Source organism: Chamaea fasciata, unplaced genomic scaffold (assembly GCF_029207755.1).
Source record: "Chamaea fasciata isolate MVZ Bird 193981 ecotype frontalis unplaced genomic scaffold, bChaFas1.0.hap1 SCAF_1, whole genome shotgun sequence".
Classification (NCBI taxonomy): domain Eukaryota; kingdom Metazoa; phylum Chordata; class Aves; order Passeriformes; family Sylviidae; genus Chamaea; species Chamaea fasciata.
Window position 1 is genome coordinate 50,286,150 of NW_027094086.1, and position 22,925 is coordinate 50,309,074.

Below are 22,925 nucleotides of genomic sequence, written 5' to 3' on the forward strand. Positions count from 1 at the left end.
CACCTCTGTGACTATATAAAATGATTCACATCTATCTAAGTTGTATATTGATTGGAGATTGGACTACGGGAATATAAATTCCTTTAGAAGCCTTCATATGCCAAATGTTTGACCAGAAAACCAATATATCTGAGAAATTGCCTCCTAAATCCACTGAGAAAGGACATGTGGGCTAGCAACAGTCCTGATTTAAGAAAACATCATGTTAGATGGACTCTTCCTACTGGAAAAGGCTTTGAAAGTTCTTAATTATTTGCTTTGTATACTCAGATGTATTGTTTTCTTTGCATTTTTGTACAATTTATGATAACACCCTTCTCTTTAATGTGCTTTGTCTAATCCTTTATCTTTTACTCTACAGCCACCCAGGATTTTCCACCAAATAACACATGCCCAGTACTTAACATATGCACTGTAAGGAAAGACTTTTGTGGAAGCACCCTCTGAGTTGTAACTCAGGCAGCTCCAAAGCTTCACATGTTCTGGGATCTGCATTTTTGCAGCGCCTATTAGTTGACATTGCCCAAGCTTTGGTTATGCACACTTAAGAGTCATGGTACACCTCCCCACAGCAGGCAGCAAAGATACTTCTAGAGAACAGAGAAGAAATTCCTAGTCAACTCTGGACCAAAAAACCCCCAAAACAACCAAAAAACAACCCAACCCACCCAAGAATAAAAGGTTTGCAATTTAAGTTTTGTACTGGAGAAAGTAGAGCTGGTAGGCTGTAGAGATAAAAATCTAATGTATTTAAAAATGAAAACAATTTCTAGTTTCAGAACTCTTTCTCATTTTTCTTTTCCCTTTTATGTCATGCTCAAAGACAGGCCATTAATACTACTTACAGTGAGTGATGGTCATTTCAGCTGCAAGGGTGAGGTCACTGATTTATGGAAGTTATAGCTGAATTTGGGAACATGAGACGATGGAAGAAAGTTGACTGACTACTTTTGTCTAATTTGAGCATATTGGTTTCCCTTTAAACAAGGATTTTTGAAATTCTGCTCCAGGAGCCTTTACAGGAACCATTATTTCCAGCTGAGGAGCAGGACTGACGTTGAATAGGAGTCAGAAAAAAGGGTTGAGGCAGAAAAAAATGGCATAAACCAGACTAATGTACAGTCTACAGGGCTTAACAGTATTCCAAGGTATATGGAATAAGCTGCTTATAGTAAGTGAATACAGAAACTTATGGAAAATATTTTTATGGAAACACTAACAACAATATGCCCCATTGTTTATCTGTATGTAAAGCCTTGAGATGGAACCAAAAGATGCGTAAGTAATAATAGTCACTTTAAGTATGACCAAGTTTTAATTGGGAAGGCTGGTATTTTTTGTTGCTTTGAGGCGCTGGAGCAACCACGGGCAGACTCTTTGCTGATGTGGCATAACATTAGTGACAAAAGACACAGCAAGCCATTATTTGCATTGTAAGATTGATACAGCCTTTGAAATCTATGGATTTAAGAAAAGTGACTAATTTTCTTTCCTTAAAAATAACGTAAGCAATGGAGTTAGTGTTTCTCATAGCCATCCACTTGTCCATCCATAGTACCTCAAACCACCACTGTACCTTGGGATCTATATAGGACTGCAGGAGATCTCAGCATTGCCTCAGGCACGTCACAAACCTTCAATAACTAGGAAACATTATTAAAAATAATTATTTGATTCCTAGTTCTGAAGAACCTTGACCATTATTGTTCCAGTATAAAAAAGGGGAATGCATTTCTTTATCTCAACCTTATTACCTGTGAAGAGGGAAAATGAAAAGGTGAAGTTTGTAAATGGGATTTCTGATCTTACCTGACAGAACTATTTTGGTGTAAGCCTCCAGCAAGACTCGCCAGTGTGATTGCCAAACTGAAGCCTGGACTCAATGTCAAATTTATATGCCATGAAGAACTATTTATGAGGAACTATAATTTTAGCAGATACAAACTGTTGTACAGATGAAGCATATCATCTCACCAGCTGCCTAAATCTGCTCTGGAAAGAAATAAGACTAAGCTGTTAAACCCTTGCTTTGATCTAGTATATGGATTTAGAAGCTTATTAAATGTTTTTTATATTTGCTTGAGCACAGAAACACCATTACTTGCCATTTGTGATGAGACAGCCTTAAAAAACTTCAGGGGCAGAAATGTTAAGGGATTCCAAACAGCCTTAAAAAATGTCAGTCTGATGTATTCACTCCTTTTGTACGTGCAATGGTCACTATTGCAGTGGTCGCTTGCTATTCCCGCTCTTGCCTGGTGTGCAAAGCCCTTACCACAATGGCGTAGAGTAGTCAGTTCTTTCAGGATTGAAGCTGGGATTCCAGCCGTAGCAAGTAAGGCTGTCTCCCATGGCGGTGTCTGTGTTGGCAATGCTATCTACAAGTAATACACTATCTGATAGTTTGTTTTCTTATGTTGAGAAGCCAGACAAAGACCAACAATAAATGAGAAGAGACAGAGACAAAAGATGGTTGGTAGAAACAGGCAGGTGCTCTTTATTTCATGTGGCACAGCATTAGGCAGACAACCCAAGAAACAGTTTCTAACAAAAACCAAAGCTATCACTTTCAGGAACCATTCCCCAAACAAGGGTCTACTACCAACAGTGGCACTGAGATGTCCTTGCCTGTCCACTCTCATCTCCTCATAGTTTATATGCGCTTAGGCGGTATCTTAGTGGTGAGTGTCCTTTCCAAGGAGACTAACTTCTTACAATGCAATATCTTTAGACAGTGTACATACTGTGCAGGATCACCAGAGTACAATCTCCTCAAGCCATGCTAAAATATAATGCTAACTCCGGAGAGAAGGCTGTGCGATCGCCCCGCGTCTCTCTGAGGTAATACAATGCTGTTTCTTAGCTGATAACATGAGGGGCACCTGAGGGAGGATCGGTATGGCTTCAGAGTCTAGTTTTAAACTCCTGATGCGGTAGCGAGGGCCTGGTGCACCATTGGCCGAGACAGGGTGAGGAGTTCCTCCACCTCTGACTGCCGCTGGGCACCAGCAGCACCAGAGAGCTGAGCCTACTGTCACTCAGGGAGATGAGAACAGCAATGGTCTTGGACTAGGAGGAGGAAGAGAGGGCCATCAAAAGTCACAACAGACCGTCAGCTTTGCCTCGGTCATTAGGCGAGAGGTAACAATGACAGCGGTGCGGGGAGGGGTTACATCGTTAGCACTCCAGGTTTAAAGGCATGAAGAATGGCTGGTGGAAGGAAGATGTTTTGGAGACTAAGGGCAAAGCTTTAAAAGCCTTGGAATATTACTTTTAATTATTATCTACAGGTTATTCTCTCTATATATACTATTTTTTTTCTAAATTATGAAAATAAACATTTATTAACAAGTCACTGGGTCAAATCCTGCTCACCACTGAAGGCAAATCCATTGACTTCAATGGGAGGGAGCCCCGTGTAAACAATGAAGGGCAAATTTGGCCCTTTATGTCCTGAAAAGTCTGCTTGTACCCATTGTCTTTCAATCCTGCAAGGTAATACAGATTGAAGGGTGAACTTATCATTACAAATTTCTCTTAAACTACCAGGGGAGTGTCAATGAGATGTGGCAAAGGAGAAAAAAAAAAGAGAGAGAGAGAAAAAAAAGAACCAATAAATAATACTACTTTAAAGAGAATTTTATCCATGTTTCAGAGCCAAAGTACAAAAAGAGAGTGGATCTGGATCAAACACTACTGGCCTTTACTTTCTAAGCAACAACAAAATTCTTCATTTAGCTTCGGTGAAATGTTACACAACCAGATAAAACAGAAGGAACCAAACAGTCCTTTTCCTTTGCAAACATCATATGCCCAAAGATGAACACTGTCATCCCTTTGGATTCTCTGCTAACTCCCACTGTCTGCACAGTGCAGTGTCAGCCACTGAAGACAAAACACATCTACTGTGCACATGAGTAAAACCTGTGGTGTCTTACAAACACAACATTTTGATGTTTTGAATACTAAAAACCACTAGGTGCTTTTAGACACAGAACAATACGATTTCAGATGCATTTACCACTTTTATTTCACTATGCAGAAACATACATTCACCATGTGTTGTGATGCAGCTGACAGTGTAATGGACGCTATCCCTTCTGTGGGTATTAGAGCTGGACACTAGCGAGTTTTCAGTGGACGTTCTGTACAGGTTAAGGCTTGACTCATAACTAGATAGTAAATGCTGACCAGATTCTCAAACAGATTTTTTTTTTTTCCTCTGAGAACAAAAGGGGAATCAATAGAAAACCATCACGGTTATTTCAGATTAATAATTTTCTAAAGCTGCAAACTAAGTAAAATACAGATTTTTTTTTCCTCCAAAATAACTACATATAATTTACAAGGTTAGGATCTGTGAAGGGTAACTGGAAGCTGACTCTGAACAATGCTGACAAAAATCATTAAAGTTAATATACTAAAATCATTACTACCTCATAAGGTATTCAGTCAGGTATACAAAGCACACTTTGTAAGCATTTATATGTTTTGATAAGAGTAAAGATTCATCATCGTTTATTGGGCAGTAATAAAACCAGATGAAACAAATATAAGATTCAAGTTGTTTACTGAATAAACTGTGTTATTGGCACATCTAATGTGTGGTAAAACATTATACACAGTACCTATACAGCTTCTAGCATTTTGGGGGTAATCTTCATTTACAATATCTGTAAACAAAAGGCTTGCCACCTAACGAATTTTAATTTGTTTAGACTTTCAGAAACTGTGAAAGGCATGAACTGTTTATGTGTTACATGAGATCACTGTTTATATTGTTTATGAACGTGCAGGTAAAGCTGAAAACTTAGACATTTTAAGAAAATTAAAAATGCTGCTTTTCTGTAATTTTATTGTTGCTTCATGCAATATTGTTTAACTGCTGCTGATTCAGATTGCTTTCTATGGGAAGGTATCTCTGCCAGTTTCTTTATTAACGGTCAAGATCAATTCTTCTGTACTGAAATTTTCCATAGACAGATACAAGTCAGTCAGGTTGGAACTGAGACTCCGTATAGGCTCTCGTATTCCTACTGGTATGCATGTCTGGATTCATATGCATTCTAGGTTATTCCTGCAGAAAAGAGAACTGAGTTAATTATTCAAAGCAACTACTCTCTTGCAAAAGAGATTTTGTCAATTTGTTCATATAAGAAAAGCTGTTTGAAAATGGCATCATCCCAGTATAAGCAACTTGGACCAAATCCAAAGTCCACTGACACCAATGGAAAGAATTAGTGACATCAATAGACTTTTAAGCAAGCCACATTGAGCTGTCTCTGAAACAATTAGCAGAATACCACAAGAATCACAGCTACTCACTCCTTAGTGACTGGTTCCATCTTCCAAATAAATAACTGACACTGAAATTCAGTTTTCTTTAGGGTCTGTATATCCAAAAGCAGAAGAGCCAAAGAGCTTCAAAAGGTGCTGTGCATTATACTCTGTTACTTACACCAAGTGCTAGGGAATACACATTGTTTTAAGAATAAAATGCTGCTATCGATTCAACAAATACGACAAGCAGCTTTTTCTTCCCCTTCTGCATACAGCATTCAAAGCAATTTTTGCAATGGTGCTGGCATTAAGAGCTTTTGCATAGCAGGTTAGTATGCGTGACATGTTTCTGCACACAGAATAAATACAGGAATATTGAGACATCTGTTTAGCCAGCCACTATTGGAGAGCATGCCTTTACTGAGAAAAAGCTAGACGCAAGGAAAGCTGCATTATCATCTCATCCTGATAAACAATGCTGCTTTAACACATTAAATGTTCTTTCAAGTACAAGAAAGCCAAGACAACCAAATGCTGACAAACTAATTCACTGAGTTTAAAAGCAAGTTGGACCATATCTTTGCAAGTTGGGAATTGAAGCGTAACTTCTAACGTATCTGCACAAGACATTTAGAAAGCAGCTGTAGGTTTTTCCCTTGGCATTTTTAAACCAAAATGCACACCTTTAAGAACAAATTGGTTTTGTTCTTAAATGACACAAAAGCAGACAACAGATTTTTTATGACTTCAGAAGTAGAAAATTAGACTATAACAAAGCATGGACAATGAGGACTTTTCAAAGAGCCAACGAAAGCAAATGAGTAGTTTCTCTTTCTCCAGCTGGCACTGTTTAATGAAGGCAGATGTCTAGAGCTGACTGTGGTTTACTTTCAAATATCAGAACAGATAACCAGCAACTTGAAAATGCCAGTGAGAGAAAGTGAAGAGTTAAAGGTGAAGTATGGTAGGAAAACAACATCTGCAACATGCCAGCCCAGTAAATGCCTAGGAAAGTCATCTGGTCCTCTTACCTGTGGTCAATCCTCCCCATCTTCTGGTGTGATTTCTGTCTCTTTATGTACCACTACTTTGGTCACTGACATGTCAGGGTGCTGCTCTTTGGCTTCTTTAATTGCCTGAGCCAGCGCCTATCCCAAGGAAACCACAGAAGGGCAAAAACAAAAAGGAGGTGGAACATGCATGATCAGTAGCAAGGTGGAGAGATTCATGACATATTACACAATTTACAAATGAGGAAAATGATTAAAATATGAAATATACCATCACTGATTTAACTACTATTCCAGCTTAATTTAAGGCATGCCAGTATGAATAATATCTGTCAAACGAATGTTTAGAAATGTTCTATTTGACAATCTTCAGGGTAGCCTTTTTAGCAGTTTGTAGACTCTACCTGATCATGATCAATATCGGCATCTCCTGTGATGACTATTCGTTTTTCAATTCTTGTCTCTGAGATGCCTCCTTTCACAGTCTAGATGGGAGGGACAAAAATGCATGTGAGTAACTTACTTTAGAGTGCTGCTACTCATCCTCAGAATGACCAGTGCAGGAACCCTCTCATGACTGGACCAAAATGGCTCAAGCAGCTTGTGCAGAGGGGACAGCCCTGGACTGCAAGTGAGCAGCTCTGGAGTTGGCCTGAATGCTCTGAATGGACTAATGACCTCCAGATGTCCTTCTAACACAGGTAATTTTATAGATCTAGTTAACCTGCAAATGCACTAAGAGAGATGTTTGTACACCAAAAATGGCAAACTTGTCCCATGAAAAACAGAATGGGAATAAAGACAGCCCTTACTCAGACCTATTTAAGTCCAACTGCTTGCTTCAGAATGGTGTACAGGGTGGTATGGCCTTTGTATGGCCCATCTACTAATGGAGGAACTTCACTGCAGAAAGATGGAATCCTGTTCTCAGTGAATATTGGTGGTAGAGCTGTCACAGCACTAAGAGGGTTTCTACTTAGGAAGGATCTGTTATTTAAATGCTACCTTAGAACCTGGAAGACACAGCATGGTTTGTCTGTGCAGATGAGCTTTTCGTCTGGCTATGGGCAAGCTTCTCAGGGTACCACCCAAGGACACAGCCAAAGTGTTGGAGCTGACTGAATGTCCTGTTATGGCTACAGAATATAGATTCACTATGTGCATTCAACACCATGCAGTGCTAATATTTCAGGGCTGAAAGGCACAGTCGTGTCAGTGGAGCCTCATGTTCAGACAAGTTAGCATGTGATACCAACATGGTTAAACTCTTTCCAGTTCTAGGTAGTATTTGCAGCTAAATAAAGTGTCTACAGCAAGGTTTTGTGCTTGCATAGACATAGCTTTACATTCGTGTCAAGACATTGAATGATGCATTAATCAACTCAGCATAGCCAAAGACAGGTGAATAAAGACAAGTATTTATGGTAAATTTACAACATCTTGTCAAAAGAGTATCAGAATGTGTTCCCTTTTTAAAATAAATCAGAGAACCAAAGCTAAGATAGCATACACCCTGGTGAAAAAGGAGCTCTCTGTTTTCTGAGGACTCACTTTGGTGATATGTGTAGTAGTTGTAGTGCTGGTGGTTTCAGACGTGATAGTTTGTGCACTCATCAATACACCTGGTTCAGAGTCAGCACCACAATCCACCTAGAAATCAGAAGAGGAAACAGGTCACTGAAAAAAATGCTTCTGAGCACAGGGAGGCAAGAACTGGACTGTTAAACTTCCTTATTTCTACAGCTCTTCATAAAGTGAGTATCTTATGGTAGGGGACAACTGCTACTAGGGTGACCATGTGTCAGTATTTCTCTGTGCATCTGATGGATATCCTTCCCCTCTGGAAACACAGGTGAGAAGATGGTGCTTTTAAATCTGCAGTTTCATCAGTGTTCTCAAAAGACCCTACACCAGGACGCGAGAGTGACCCTCAGGTAAGTTATTCTTATGTACATCCTCCTTATGCTAATATTTAATACCTGAACAACTTAGAAAAATTTACACTAAGGCATACACTTAGGGATGGGTGAAGAAATGGGTTCCTTAAAGGCACATTAAATTAGAACATGTCTTTTGCTGAATTTCTTACCTGAGAGGACTCATATGTAATAGTTTTTGTTTCTGTATGGACTACTGGCACTTCCTTTGTTGAAATTTCAAGCGTTTCCCCACCAGCGGGAACACTGCTGAAACTTATAGTTTCAGTCTTCACAACTGGTGACTGCATGAACAAAAAAGAAGGAATTGGAACATTTAGCAAAGCTTATGGTTTTCTCAGAACATTTTTTTTGTTTGGTGCAAAGAAAGAATAACTAAAAAGTGCTCTCCATTTAACAAAAAAAAAAAAAAAAGAGAAAATTCTCTTAATTACCGTGGTACATTAATGTATATAATTCTGGTGACACCTAGCACTTCCCTGGGTTTTATGAAAACAAAGGCCAAAATGTCCTAAATACTACAAGAGGCAATGGTCACAACTTGAAAAACAGGAGGGTCCCTGGGAACGTCAGGAAACACTTTTTCACTGTGAGAGTGACTGAACACTGGCACAGGTTGCCCAAGGATATTGTGGAGCATCCTCCCTTGAAGATACTCAGAAGAAGCTCTCTGGAAATGATCCTGGGCAGCAACTCACTCTGGATGTCCCTGCCTGATCAAGTGATTGGAGCAGATGGCCTCCAGAGGGCCCTTCCAGACTCAGTTGTTCTGAGAATCTGTGATTCTGCATTTTCTTAAAATGACAAGAGAATGAATTCTGTACAGGCTTAGTCTTTTCATCTCTTTTGAAAAAACCCTGCACAAAACAGCTCTTGAAATTCTATTAATGGGACTAAGATAAGGAACCTGGTCTGTTTAAGACACAGTACACTTACTTATAATTGTACCAAGCATGGAAAAAACAACCTATTTCCTGTCTCTGAGGACATGTGAACTTTGCCAACCTCGATGGACCTTCCCAAAGAGAATGCCAGCTGATCTTGTTATCTGTTGTATAAAATGCCATGAAATTTGGTATTTCTCTGTTGCAGGAAAAGCAGTTTCAGGTAAAACATGCGTGGCATTTTGCTCATGATGGAAACTAGCAGCAAGCCTTGCAGGTGACACGCAAGGAGGAAATAAGAGGAGAAAAAAACCACTTGCTGTAAAAATGCAATCATACAAGCTGGGCACAGTTTACTTTCAATGACAGGAATTATCTTAGCCCACTATTGCCTACATTCACAATTCAGCACAGACATGACCAATTTAACAACAAGTTACCTCAAAATGAGGTTTTCTTTCCAAAGACTCTGAAAGTTGAACTGTTGTTCTGTGCTCCTCCGCCTGCTCACACGAAGCGGCGGCAGCGACTCCTTCCTGTTTGGTTAGGGCTTTCCCAGCCTCCTCCCTTTTTTCCTCCTTCGCCCCCTCAGTCCCAGCAGAGCCCTCCTTCCCTTTCACGGCAGCAGCCACCGCCGACGCTGCCTCAGCCTGGGCATCCAGCGCAAGTCCGGCCACTTTAGCAGGATCCCCGCCTGCATGCACCTCCATCCCATGTCTCTCCTTGACTACTACAGTCTCCTGTACAACCTTCTGCACTGTATCCTGATCCGGCTGAACTGCTTGCTTCATGTCACTGGAAGTTATCTCCTGAGATGTCGTCGTCTCTATTCTCTGCAGGGAAGGAGGAAAAAAACCCTCGGCATCAGAAGCAGACAATACTATTTGCAGTATCTCCCAAGCTTAATGTACTGTGAACATAAATTTAAAAAAATGGGCATTATATTTTGCCAAGTTATTTCTCCCACATTGTGTGGATTTTCATTTTCAGGATGTTACCAGTATAGCAGAAATGGAAAACAAAGCAAGAATCAACATTTTTAAAAGTGAAGAGAAATTTCAATGTCAGTGTTCTTCTCATTGGTATATTTGTGAAAGTTTTACAAAGGCAAAATACAGCACCCTGCAAAATGACCAAAACAAAATGAAATGAAAGAAAACCTGGTTGTTGCGTTTTTTTGGTTTTTTGCCCCTTTTCAGTGAAGTTTCTGTTGTGGTCCATTGTAACAAAGGAAAACACACATGAATACATGCATTAGTTATACAGTTCCATATTGTGCACAAAATCACGAAACAATACATAAGCAAAAGTAATTGGTGTGTGGTTATGACATCGATGGAGGGAATCAAGCAGCCACCTGAGCCCAGCTATGGGAAGTAGAAGTAACCCCTCCTATGAACTCAGTCGGTTTTCTGGCAGACTCTATTAAAGTGAAGATATCTGAACCATCCAAGGTTTTTTCACTGGTGGACTGTTTAGTCTAAACAGACAAAGAAATGTAGAGTCATACATAGGAAAAAGACAGACCCATATGCACAGACATATTAATTGCCAAAACCAGAGGCGGAGACGGAGGAAAAGGAGAGAAGGTTGCAGGGGCACAGAGAGGTTGGAAACAGGAAAAGAATGGGAAAATAAATCAGAGCGAATTCATAATGGCTGTAGTAAGCAATAGTTACAAAGCAAAGTTGTTAGCATTGGCGTTTTGCTGCTTCAAGCAAACCTTTTTTTTTTTTTTTTTTCTTTTATTAACAAGCCACAGCAGCAATACTGAATTTCAGTACATAAACCAGAAAGGCTGAAAGCCTTATATAATGTCTGCTTCAGACTGTGAGACGGATTCAAAGTATGAGATAAAAAAAATAAGCTGGGTTGGCTGCTGTCAACATAAAGCCAGGCAGCAAGAGGACCGAAAGCTAGGGTGGTGTGAAGGGATTGCCTAAAAGAAGTCATGCTTTTATCTTTAAATCGTGGCATGAAGTCAAAGCCACTTGTTACCACTACTTTTGATGCAGACGACTCAGTAACATAGTGAGCAGTAGCAATGGTAATTGGCTGTTGTCTGGAATATCTCCACTCAGACAGGCTCTTATCTGTCCGGGCAAACGCCCCTGCTTTTACAGCTTCTCCGCCAAGATGTTTTTCTGCTTTGCCAAGCTGTAAGCTTTCCAGTGTACCAAGTAACTGCAAGTCCTGGTCCATCCTTAGTGTCTTTTTCAAACTCTCCTCTTCAGGACTTTGCATCTGAGATTCTGCTTCCTTTATGGGTGTCAGAGAGTCAGACAGCTTTCTTCTCGTGGTCTGCATGTCGGATCCCCGCCTGGCATTCTCATCAGTGACAGGCTTGAGGATTTCATACTTCGCCACTATTGGAACGACTTTCGCAGATTCTTGCTCTTTCCTTTCCATTTTTTGCAAAGTTTCTACTGAAGGCTGTACTGCTTTCTCGCCCTCTTTAGCTTTACTTGTCATGGTTACAATTTTCCCAGATACGGTATCATAGGACTTTCCTAGGGTGAACATTTTCTGCTTATTCTCCTCATTGGATTGTATTTCACTTTCCAAGTCCTCAAAGCTCTGCATTAGAACGGTACTGGATTTTAAAATCTGAGGTGGAAAGGCAGTTTTACTGCTCACAGTCACTACTTTGTATGCCAGATTTTTTTCCGATTCACCATCAACTACCTCAGAGGGTATTTTGTCTATAATAACCCAATCCTCAGTGCCCTATATTTGAAATATAAAAGCTAAATTAGAATATCTGCAGGTTTATCTGTACTTCAGGAGCACTAAATTATGAAGACTTTTAAGAAATCATGTTGCTTCTTGTGCAAGCATGTAGTAACTTTCAGCATTGTACTTCTTAGAGCAGTTATCAAGCAAATAAAAAGAATCATCTTAGGCAAAATATGATTTCTTTGCATATTCTCTCTCTTCAGAGGTCCACATAACATGGACCCAAAATTATTACTTTTGCCACACTATTTCTGTATTTGTTTGAGCAAAATAGCATGTCAGTGCATAATTATAACGATGATTGGAATCAAGCTGGGGTTAAAAATCACATACTGCAATGGTTCACAAAGCTAAAGTCAGAAACAAATTACGAAAATAGGGCAAATAAGCCCATTCAACTGTACCCCAGTTGTTACAAACATGCTGTTAATGACATTTTAGAATAGTATGCTTCTGTATGTAGCCTGCCCTGATTTTTCTTGTTTTGTTAGAAGAACATGAAAAACATCAACGCCCTTCAGGATTGTTTAAATGGAGAAGCACAACACAGCAAACTGCATAAAACTAAGCACACTACTAAAAATTCTGAATGAAACTTAATTGCAGCATTTTTTTTCCTCCTCATGCAAATGTAATATGTGATTTGCTTTGCCTATGCAATCAGCATCCAGTTATTTTACTTTAAGACCATAACTTCTGTATTTAACTAAGCAAATGATGCAGTTTAAAATCAAATGAATTAAAAATGACCTCTAGGGATGATGGGACACTTTTCTGGATAATGATTTGATGAGAAGTAACCAAAGTGCCAGCAGATTCTCCTTCCTGCAGCTTCTTCTCTATCACACTTGGCTAATAGAAAAACCAATAAAAATATAAAGTTCACCATCACTCAACATAATCTAAATTCACTTGACAATATATAGGAAACTCATTCTCGTGACAGAAGTGCCCCATTCACCGTAACGTTCTCAGTGAGGTTTATTGCTGGAAATGCATGCAAACTGCAAACAACATCCAAACAGCACCGTGCAAGTAAATTTCTAACTAGCAGAGAAATCAGTCTCCATTAGGAAGCCATAAGCCCTGGAGAGGACCAATTCCTCAGAATTTGGTCTCCAGATTATATTTCTGTCTGAAACTTATGAAATAATAATAATAAAAAAATATGAAAAGGGAGGGCTTGGAAAGGAAAAAAGATAATAAAATAATAAATCATTGCCATCCTTTCTGACTGCATTTCAATGAAGCATTGTTTGTTTTTACCTGCATTTCAAGGAATGTAGTACCTCCCTTCTGCAAAAATATGAACTTTTCTGATTTTTCTGTTTCTTCTTTGGTCTGATGTCAGGGGAACAAATTATTTTAGTAAATGTAGGGCATAAAGTACACTATACTTTACAGCAGCTTATACTTCTCTACTCTAAAAATTATTAATCACATGGAAAATTAGAAAAAGAACTAAAGAGAATCATTTTACAGCATAGAGGTTTCCAGTAAGAAGTGAAATCAGTGTCTATGGTGAATGCAAAGGAGACACGAGTATACAAATGGTATGCACAAGTGTAGCACAAAACCCACTAAACTGAGTAACACCCTGGTGTGGATGCACTGCATTTGTTTCGTTTCATGTTACTCATTTAACTGGGACTGATGCCAGCTTCCACCAACAGCCCAGAACAGGCCCCTCCACCTTCACTCTGGGCAAGGCTCTCTCCTGAGTTTGCAGCCCGCTCTGCTGAAGCAGGCAGAAGGCATGCCCGGCTAAGATTACAGCTCTTCCTTTTCCCCTGGTGGTATTAGAAGTCTTAGGAGCAGTTTTCCTACAGAGGGAGCTAACTGTTGTTCTATTATCCTGTAGTGTGACACCAAAATCTCCTCATTTTTATCCCATCAGCACTTTCCCAGTGCTATGAGAATAGTAAGAGTATCTCTCTATCTTGGACAACTGGGAAAATTTAAAATGTTGGTAAGACTCAATTTCCCAAGGCTTTCGAGCTCACCTTCTGGGCTGGCCACTGCTGTCATTTGGCCAGAGAAAGTAAGCCCCTGCAGAGCAAAATGGGTTTCTTGCCAAACCCTTTCTAGTGACTTCAGTAACTACTATACTCAATAGATATGACAATGGAAGTCCTATGACTGGCATGATAAAAGAGTACATATACTCAAGAGGAAAAATAGAAATTTAAAGAGAAATACGAAACTATAAAGGGATAAATGGCTCAACTCCCTGACTGAGGTGAGATGCACAACTCCTTTATTCCTGAAGTGTTGGTTTCATCCAATCCAGGTCAGATTAAACATTGTCAAGGACTTTGTCAATATGATGGCTTTCACATTCTACAGCTATCTGGCCACCATCATGGAAGATATTTAAAACTATATTTTTCATCACTAAGGAAAACCAAAGTATTTTCCCATCTGTTCCAAGATACCAAGTGGTGACTAGACAGGCTTAAAGTCACACTGACCAAACACTCAGGTGCCACATGCTCGAAGATCCCATTTTGAAAAGATACTTTCTCTTCTGTTCATTTTAAGAAGGAATTACAGGTAACAGCACTGAACACATTTTTAAAGTGGATATGCTAAATGAAATGTGTAACTTCTTTGACTAGCAAGAAGGCACTACACTATCTTGACTGCCTCTGCATTTCTTAGTAGACATCAAGGTGTTGATTTTGACCTATGGATGGCTTCAGCTTTTTCCTGAAAAAATTCCCTCTCATCAGGACATGCGAATGGAAACTATCTCACTTACTGGGACCAAAGGAATGGGCAGGTGTTATCTACAGCAGAAGTCACCTCAGAGTTAGGCTCTGATAGCTCAAGTCTGCTCTTTATTTTCCACAGAAATACTTTCATTTGGATGAGGTTCTGTGAAACAGACGTAGATTACTTAGATGCATGTAAGGTATACATGATCTAAGTAACTGGACGTTGCTTTTGAGCAAGTTGTCTTCTACTAGCAAGAGAAGACATACCAGGTAATTCTTGCCCTTTTCCTACTTTGCTACTTCTTGTGTGTTTTAATTAAAACTTTTTATTAAATTCCTAAAGTAATAAAGATATTAAACAAACAGGGTGGTGGCTAAGTTTGCTTCCCCTGCAATCCTCTGATTCAGGCTCAGCTAGTCACCCTTTCCAACAGTTCCTCACATCTTTATTAGTAAGTTCATTGTACTTACAATTTTACTTTTTAGAAGGATAAACCCTTATTTTCAACTACAACCAAACCAACCTGTCTGTAGGGTCAGTTATGATTCCTGAACAAGGCAGCAGGAGCAACACTAAAACTCCTCTGTGCTTCCCTCAAAAGGGAAGCTTTGAGCACTGAGCCGGCTTTATTAGGTATTTTAATCCAACATGAAGGCCACACTAATACACGTCTGGTGCCTACAGCAGCCACTGGGTATAATGTGGGAGAGGAGGAGGTGAGAGCCCTTTCCTTGGCAATATCCTTTTCCCTATGAGGAAAAGCAGACACTTGCTACCTGCATGCCTCCAGAGATGCCCTTCCCCAGAGTTGTGGGTCTGCAACACCAACCTCTGAGGTGAGAAAGCAGAAAACTCTTTCAATTTACACTTTCTAGACAATTTTTACTGAGTTCCTTACAACATTACGTCAGTGCTGTGGGCACAGTAACAAATCTTATGACCATTTGTTGGTCTTCAGTGCTAAAACCAAGAGGTACCCATAAAGATAATTCCTGTGAGACAGAAACCAGATATCCATTCATAACAGAATAAAAAAAATTAACTTCCAGGCAGACCACACAAGCTTATTCCTTTTTCCTCCATTGGACTTAGGCCAAGACACTGCACTATGTCTTATATTGCAACACAAACGTTGCCTTGCTACCCCTACATTTCCTTAATCTACCTACAGATCAAGTAAACACCAGCTTTTAAACAGGCAAGTTTCTTATAAGCACTTCAAGACTGCACAGTGAGCAAGATTTTTCACACATGCACACTGCATGAAAATGCAGCTACTTAGCAATCTGCATTGGATCTTCAATGACAGTATCCAGCAGACTGCAGCAACCATCAGGTCCCTTATGGAAACTGGCCAAGAAGGTCTAACGATCATCATCATTTCTTCCCTGTCTTCAGAGACTGAAAGTTCTGCCCTTTGTTTTGTATTTTCTTTTCAAACTTGGCACCATAGCCCTCACCCGTCTCACTACACTGCTGCTCCCAACCAGTCACCATTGTTTAAATTTTCTCTCCATCACTTTCATGGTTTCTTTCACACATGGCTGGACTTCCTCAAGCTCACCGAACCTGCCTGTACTTTGCACCCTCAAAGAGACCCAGTTCTGCCACACGGCTTCCAGTGAATTTAATTCCCTATATACACATATATTTATATATGTATATATTTGTGGGATCTGCTCTTCCTCTCATCTTTGCTGCTAGCACCTGTTTCCTGAAAAAAGGGAGTGCCTGCAAGCAGGGATTGGCCTCTAACTACGACCTCTAATCTAGTGAGAGCTGCTATAAGTAAAAATGCATAGACAAATACACAATGAAGCCTTTCAGCTCACGCTGACCTCTTCAGGCACTAGTGGTTCAATCATAGGAGCATCCTCCTGCCTTGCTGCAAGCCGAACGGGAGATGTGGAAAGCCTCTTCTCCCACTCATTAGACACAGTCGTTTCTGTGGAGGTTTCCAAGAAGGTGCGTTTCAACTCGCTTATATTGGTCTGATGTTTCATCAGATCTTCCTGGGTTTTGTCTAGATCCTAGACAGTTTTAAAAGAATAGAGCAGTTTGTGATACATCCTAAGCCAACCAAACTCTAGAGCCAAAACACACAACTTGGTTAGTATTGAGGGAAGTAACAGCTCAGGGAGCCGGGGAGCACAGCACTGACACAACACTCTGTGAAAATGTGGCATTTTGAAAGAGAACAGCATAGCATATCTCGTACAAGTGAGTCTAAATACACTCTTAAAGAGCCTATCCATATCGCTCTAATTTGCACCTGATAAAGAGGCTCCAAACAAACATACATATGCGCGTGGAGGCACACACATATACGCACACGCATATATCGAGAGTACAAGTTAGAGGAGTCACCATAATCTGAGAGAAAAAATAATCTATTAGCAGGTGGGAGTACACAGTTCATGCATCATAGTGCAGATCCACAGTTTACCACTAAAACTAACACACATGTACATGCACTGGTATATACCAATACCAACCTCTAACATAAGATTACTATGTTTGACATACACATTTTCACCCTGTATTCGCTTAATCAGACTATTCTGAAAGAAGTGAAAAAGAAAGGGAAAGGTAAGGGACACAGTATTGAAAGGATACAAAATGCTGTTTCTACACATTTCTTCACAGAGAACTGACAGTAACATGCTGAAAGAGGTGAAGACCTCCAACATTGATACCTGAGCAACTTCTAGACCTTTTGTTTCTGTACCTGTGCCTTTAGATCTCCGTCCTCCTCTTGATCCGACTGCCAGCATGAGAAAGATTGGAAAACAACACCTTACCCACTTGTATGAATGAAGTCTTTATGAACATTGGTGAGAGGTACACACTAGGTTAAAATCCCATTTTCTTTTCATTAAGGGTTTAAGGAGAAGGAGTAGACACACTAGCTTTGCATGGTTTTCCTAACTCAGAGCAAATTTCCTCTTCTCAAATTTGTTTTTTATTATCAAAGGGGTATTAAACATCTTCCTTTTATAAATACTTCTACACTCCACATTCATAGATCTCTATTTATGGAGCAGCAGCTGCACCTTCTCACCAAGGTCACGGCTAGTCTAGGACTGACAACAACAACAAATGCTTTGGAATTCTGTAATCCCAGAATTTACACATAGGACATAATCTGGGCCACAAGCAAAACTTTGCATAAACTCACCATGGGCAAACAACCTGGAAAGCTTTCTACAGAAGGAAACACATTTTATCTGCTTAAAATGCTATTTCCCTAACCATAGTCTATTTCTGTATTTCTGTAATTTTATTTCATATTTAGCCTGTATATATTCTTTCAGGACCTGTCATCTGGAATGGCACACACATCCCATCCACTTCAGTGCACATTTTCAAAAGCAATGCCATAAGGACTGCCCCAGCAGCCCTGTTTCCTTCAGGTGGCAGATATACCACACATTTTGAAAATCGGGTATCCGTAAGAAAAACTGAGATGTGCTATATCTTCTCCTCTAAATAAATATGGCAACTAGGGATATTAACACACATTTTTTGAGTAATAAACTGAACATTTAAAATGTCATAATTTTATGATTATGTTTTACTTTCTGCAGGGCTCAAGGTCTGACGCTATGGAGTGGAAAAAGCACTTGAAAGCATTTTGTACTTCTGACTCATCTCAACAGACTTTATGTTGTTTCACCGTTTGAATTCTTTTAATGCCCATGCTGCTATTTTATTATTAATTTTTCATATAGTTCTAATTAGACAAATGACTCATGGGAAAATCTGTTGATTACTTTACAACTCAGTTCAAATTTATTCTATTTACAGCCAACGCTGAATCGTCCTGACATGTCATACAGAAAATTTTTCCTTGACGATAATTTTAACAGTCTCAAATATTAATGAGACCCTTCTGAAAATCTAGAGTAGTGTTCGTGGTAAGACACTGTCTTCTAGCAGATGTCAGATGAAATTCAGCTCATGTTTGCAGCTGCAACCATATTAATGATGAAAGCATTATATGCACTTCAGTGAAGTCACATAGGGTTGAATTTGCCTGCACAGTCTATATACCACATTGTGGATATGAGGCTTCTCAGTGCAAGGATAAACATATAATATATGTTATAAAAATATAAATATATATATATATATGTAAATATATAACATATAATACATGTTATAAAAATATAAAACATTTTACATTTCTCCTCCGAAAAGAATACCTGGGCCAGTAGTGGCAATATGGGAAGATGCCATGTGAAATTACATTAAAGAAAAACTCTAGATATTTAAACATGAGAATACCTCTATTCAGTAAATTTGAAAACTGCTTTTTACTGTCTTTTCCCCACTCTCCCACTCAGGCTCCAGAGTATAAGAGCAAACAAGCAAACAACGAACCCCAGGGCACGATGTGGCCAGCACAACCCTCCGGGTGGGCAGCACTGGCGCGGGTGAGACCACCGCTGCCCCACTAACCGCAGAACGCAGAGGCCTGGCAGCTTCCAAACCGAACTCAGAAGTAACAGGAAGCCATGGGGAGCACTGGAAAGTCCTGGCAAAGCTGTCCCGCTTGCAGGCAGGCACATGCACACACGCGCAGGGAGGGATCCTGAGCTGCCGTAGCAGACATGCGGTTTAGCCCCGAGGCCCAGGGTTGGGAAGAGATGAGGCCAAAGGCTCTCTCCCCCCTGCCATAGCCGGGTGCCGGTGACTGTACAAACCTCGGTGGCAGTGGTCTCACCATCAGCCGCAGTGTCCGTCTGCTCACTGTCAGTCTATTGGGTTAGACAAGTACCCGGGTCCCGAGAGGAAGGCAGGAATAAAGAATAAACCCAGCTCATCAGTACACGCGGCTCGCACGGGGAGCTGTTAAACTCAACATCCCTGTGAACTGCATTAGCATTGCTTTTCAAACAACGCACATGTCAAAGAAGCAAAATAAAAAATGCTATATTAGTAAACAGAACAGACTCAGAGGAAGACTCGAGGCGTACTGTACACAGTATGTGGCTTTACTGGAACAAATTTATAAGCCAAACAGGACATTACTGGAAAAGTGTTATTTGAATAATAGATTTTTTTTTTCCTTAAGAAAGCCAGGTAGTTTAAAAAAAAAAAAATGGGGAAAAAATGTGACTAATATTTTCTAAACAAACTTTTCTTCCCATAATGGTCTTTTTTTAGAGAAAATTATTGAACTAATTTTTGTTCTAGCCAATATAAAGTGGTTGTTAATTTTTTTTATCCTGAGGGGAAAAAGATAATTAAAAAAACCCAAAAAACAACAACAAAAAAGCTACTTTAACAGTCATCTGACTTTCAGCCCCTCATTTGTACAGAGGTTGTTCTTGTCTCCATATTTATACACCATGAGGCTGTCTGCGTTACCAAGGAGTTCAAATAACCATATCCCCAGCCCATCTACTGTCTGTCTGTGGAGTAATGGAAAGGCTCAGATCCCACTCGGTTCCAATAAAGAGCAGCTGATAATTGTTAATAATAGTAAAAAGAAAGAAAACTGCCATTAAAAGAAGAAAAAGAAATATTTCTCATTCCATTTAAGAATATGGATGAAAGCAGGAGTAAAACAAAAGTGACTCCCCCCACCCCCCAAACACTTACTAGGTATGAGTGATAAAAATGAAACAAAGCACAGCATTGCACAGACTGATCTATCCCTGCTTTGCATGAAGAACATTTTAGTGAAGAACACAAGTGTCAAGATTAATAGAGAGTGGAGTGGAGGTTACTACAGACTGAGAAGAGAATTCATAAAACTACTCTGATGTTAGGGAAGCATGTGGATAACTAGCAAGTAAAGTGCACCCTACTGCCCCAGACTGGTACATCCAAGTTGCTTTGATGGCAGTGAAAGCTCTGGTTTCCATTAGTGATTTCCTGTGGTCCTTGGAAAATCGAAAGTAACCCAGCAGGCAATTTAAGGCCAGGACAACACATCTCATCTTCCAGTAACATCAATATGAGCAAGAACAAAAGAACAACCTACTGGTGGATGGGGTATCAGTCTTAGCTTTGAATTTCCTCCAATCTTTTGTCATTTTCTGACAACTCCATTGTTTCTTAAGACAATATTTTGATTTTTTTTCATTGCTTTGTTTTTTATTCTTTGAAGAGTTTGTACTGTTTGTATGACAGACAGAAGAATAAACACTTGCTAAGTGCATGAATGCAGGTTACATGAAATTTTTCAAGCCATGACCACTCCTGAGACAGATCACATTTAGTTTTAAATGGAAATGTAATGTCAAAGTAGTCTATTAGGCTGGTCCAAATGCTTTCACTAAAGTGCTAGAAAATTGTTTCTTTATTAACAAAGGGTCTCATGTCTTTCTAACATCATAGGCAATTGTAAAGTTATGGCAGTAGAAAAAAAAAGTATGCATTGTCACTCCTACTTACAAAAAAGAAAAGAAACAAAGAGGAATTAATGAATGTAAGCATTTAAAAAGAACTAAAAGTTGTGTCAAGGCACTGTAACACAAGTCTGGCACATAGGGCTCATATAAGAACTTGAAGTCAATAGAAAATCATCTGCTAAGGTACAAACACAGAAGCAAATGAATTCCAAGGGGAGAGATTCTGTCTTTGACTGCACGGACTGATTCCAGATGCATAGCTCAAGGGAGAACAAGCTCAACAATGTATGACATTGGTTCAGGATACTGGCTGTAGTCTTCTGCATCTCTGTGTGCAATCTTTTGTGAACTGTGGGGGCAGGAAAGGTTCCTATTTCTTTTGCCGTAAGTGGAACAAAATCCTAAATAAAGCAGAAAACTTGCTTTATTGCAATATACACATCTGCTAATAAGCCAATCAACAGCCATGGAGTCAAAGTCAGCATTACTGAGTTACTTGAAATAAAGATCTGGGCTTATCACAGAGCAGGGAATGGTGAGTTAAGGCTGAGCAAGGCAGGTCTCCTCTGGAGTGGAGAGTAGGAAAGGCCAGGCTCAGCTCCAAGAGGGGCTGAGGTACAGCTGAGGTGGGGCTGGCGGGCAGGCGAGGGCTGGAGCAGGACAGAAGGCAGCTTCTCCTGACGTGCTGTGGCTGCACCTCTCCTACCTTGTGATCGTAATTGCTGTGATTTGTTTTGTCAATGTAATGCAGACATGCCCGAGTTTAAAACATATTCACTTTCATGCAATATTTTGAACAAGAAATACCCCGTGGATTAGGCACAAGTCTGTGTTGTCTGCCAGGAAGCACTGCCAGAGTAATCACCCTCATAAAAGAGCAATACTAAAAAGCATATTTTTGATGTTTTTATGCTCAATACTTCCTAACTTTACTAACAAAAAGAAGTGCTCATTTCTGAAAGAGGAACAGAATAATGTATTACGTAAACCCTGCCTCATTATTGCCTCTAGAGCTGGAACTATATTAATGCTGTTATTGCTATTAGATCAATCCAAGTGCAGAGCTAATGCAAATTGAGACCTAAATGCTGCCTCAAAATGAGGACAAGAAATGAGGCAGCAGCATTTTGGATGCCTTTGATCAGAAACTGCACATTATCTTTTAGTTGTAAGGCATCACAGAGCCAAAAGCATCTAAAACCAATGTTTTTACAAGGCAAATTGATGTGACTTTTGGCTTTCTATAAAAATGAAATGAAATCCTGCACCAAGTCTTACAAAACCAACAACAGCAGATGACAATGTTCAAGCTGGTTTATTGAAAAGAGCTACTGCAATGGACTATCGACAAGTGGCCAAGGTCGCTTTTTACAGGGCCACTGGTCTGCAGTTACCTGATCTGAGGTGTTTTTTTTGTTGTTATATACAAAGCAAAATTGTAGAAAATCAAGGAAAACCTGAACTCATTATTTTATTCTGTCAACAAAGAATAATCAGGCTCCAGCAAAAACTGAGATGCCAGTTACTCTGTTACTTAAGCAGATTCCTTTCCTACTTTTGGATATACCATCATATCCACAGTACCCAGAACCACTGCAGACTCCTACTGCAGCTGGTTCATCTGCCCGTGATGACCCTGGTGGCCTGAGGCATCAGTTTTGGCAGCACTAATCTAACACTGCAAATGTCAAGACAGCCCACATGGCATGTTCCTGCAACAGCTGCAGAACAGCTGTCCCAATCTGACCCCTCACTATGTTGAATTTAACCATGGGAAAACAATTTAATCTGCAGCAGAGATGGGATCAAGGCTGAAAACTGAGATCCAGGTTTTGCTGGACCAGAAAGCCTCTTCTGGGGTTCAGCTACAGCTGATAGACTTTTGCAAAAAGCTGAGTCCATCTGGACTTCGAACATATTGAAGTTGGTGAGGGTGCTTATCATTGTTAGGTAGCTAGTCATATAAATAAATGTAGATATATATGCATATATTTGCAT

At 39.8% G+C, this 22,925-nt stretch overlaps 1 protein-coding gene across 4 annotated transcripts in view; it reads right to left on the minus strand.

The window, feature by feature from the left end:
- Window positions 1-2,470: 2,470 nt before the first annotated feature.
- EPB41L3 (erythrocyte membrane protein band 4.1 like 3) overlaps window positions 2,471-22,925 on the minus strand; it is a 97,320-nt gene continuing 76,865 nt past the window's right edge. For 2 of the 4 annotated variants that reach the window (XM_066183118.1, XM_066183109.1), the window contains exons 13-22: window positions 19,272-19,325; window positions 17,294-17,329; window positions 16,404-16,595; window positions 10,469-10,591; window positions 9,552-9,944; window positions 8,380-8,511; window positions 7,842-7,940; window positions 6,695-6,775; window positions 6,312-6,428; window positions 2,471-5,077 (exon numbers count right to left, since the gene is read on the minus strand). In XM_066183118.1, the coding sequence (XP_066039215.1) occupies window positions 6,318-6,428; window positions 6,695-6,775; window positions 7,842-7,940; window positions 8,380-8,511; window positions 9,552-9,944; window positions 10,469-10,591; window positions 16,404-16,595; window positions 17,294-17,329; window positions 19,272-19,325 (1,221 nt within the window). In that variant the 3' untranslated portion in view covers window positions 2,471-5,077; window positions 6,312-6,317. Of the gene's footprint in view, window positions 5,078-6,311; window positions 6,429-6,694; window positions 6,776-7,841; window positions 7,941-8,379; window positions 8,512-9,551; window positions 9,945-10,468; window positions 10,592-11,109; window positions 11,839-12,597; window positions 12,700-13,113; window positions 13,189-16,403; window positions 16,596-17,060; window positions 17,127-17,293; window positions 17,330-19,271; window positions 19,326-22,925 lie in introns of all 4 variants that reach the window. The other 2 variants (XM_066183090.1, XM_066183099.1) reach the window with 2 other exon arrangements.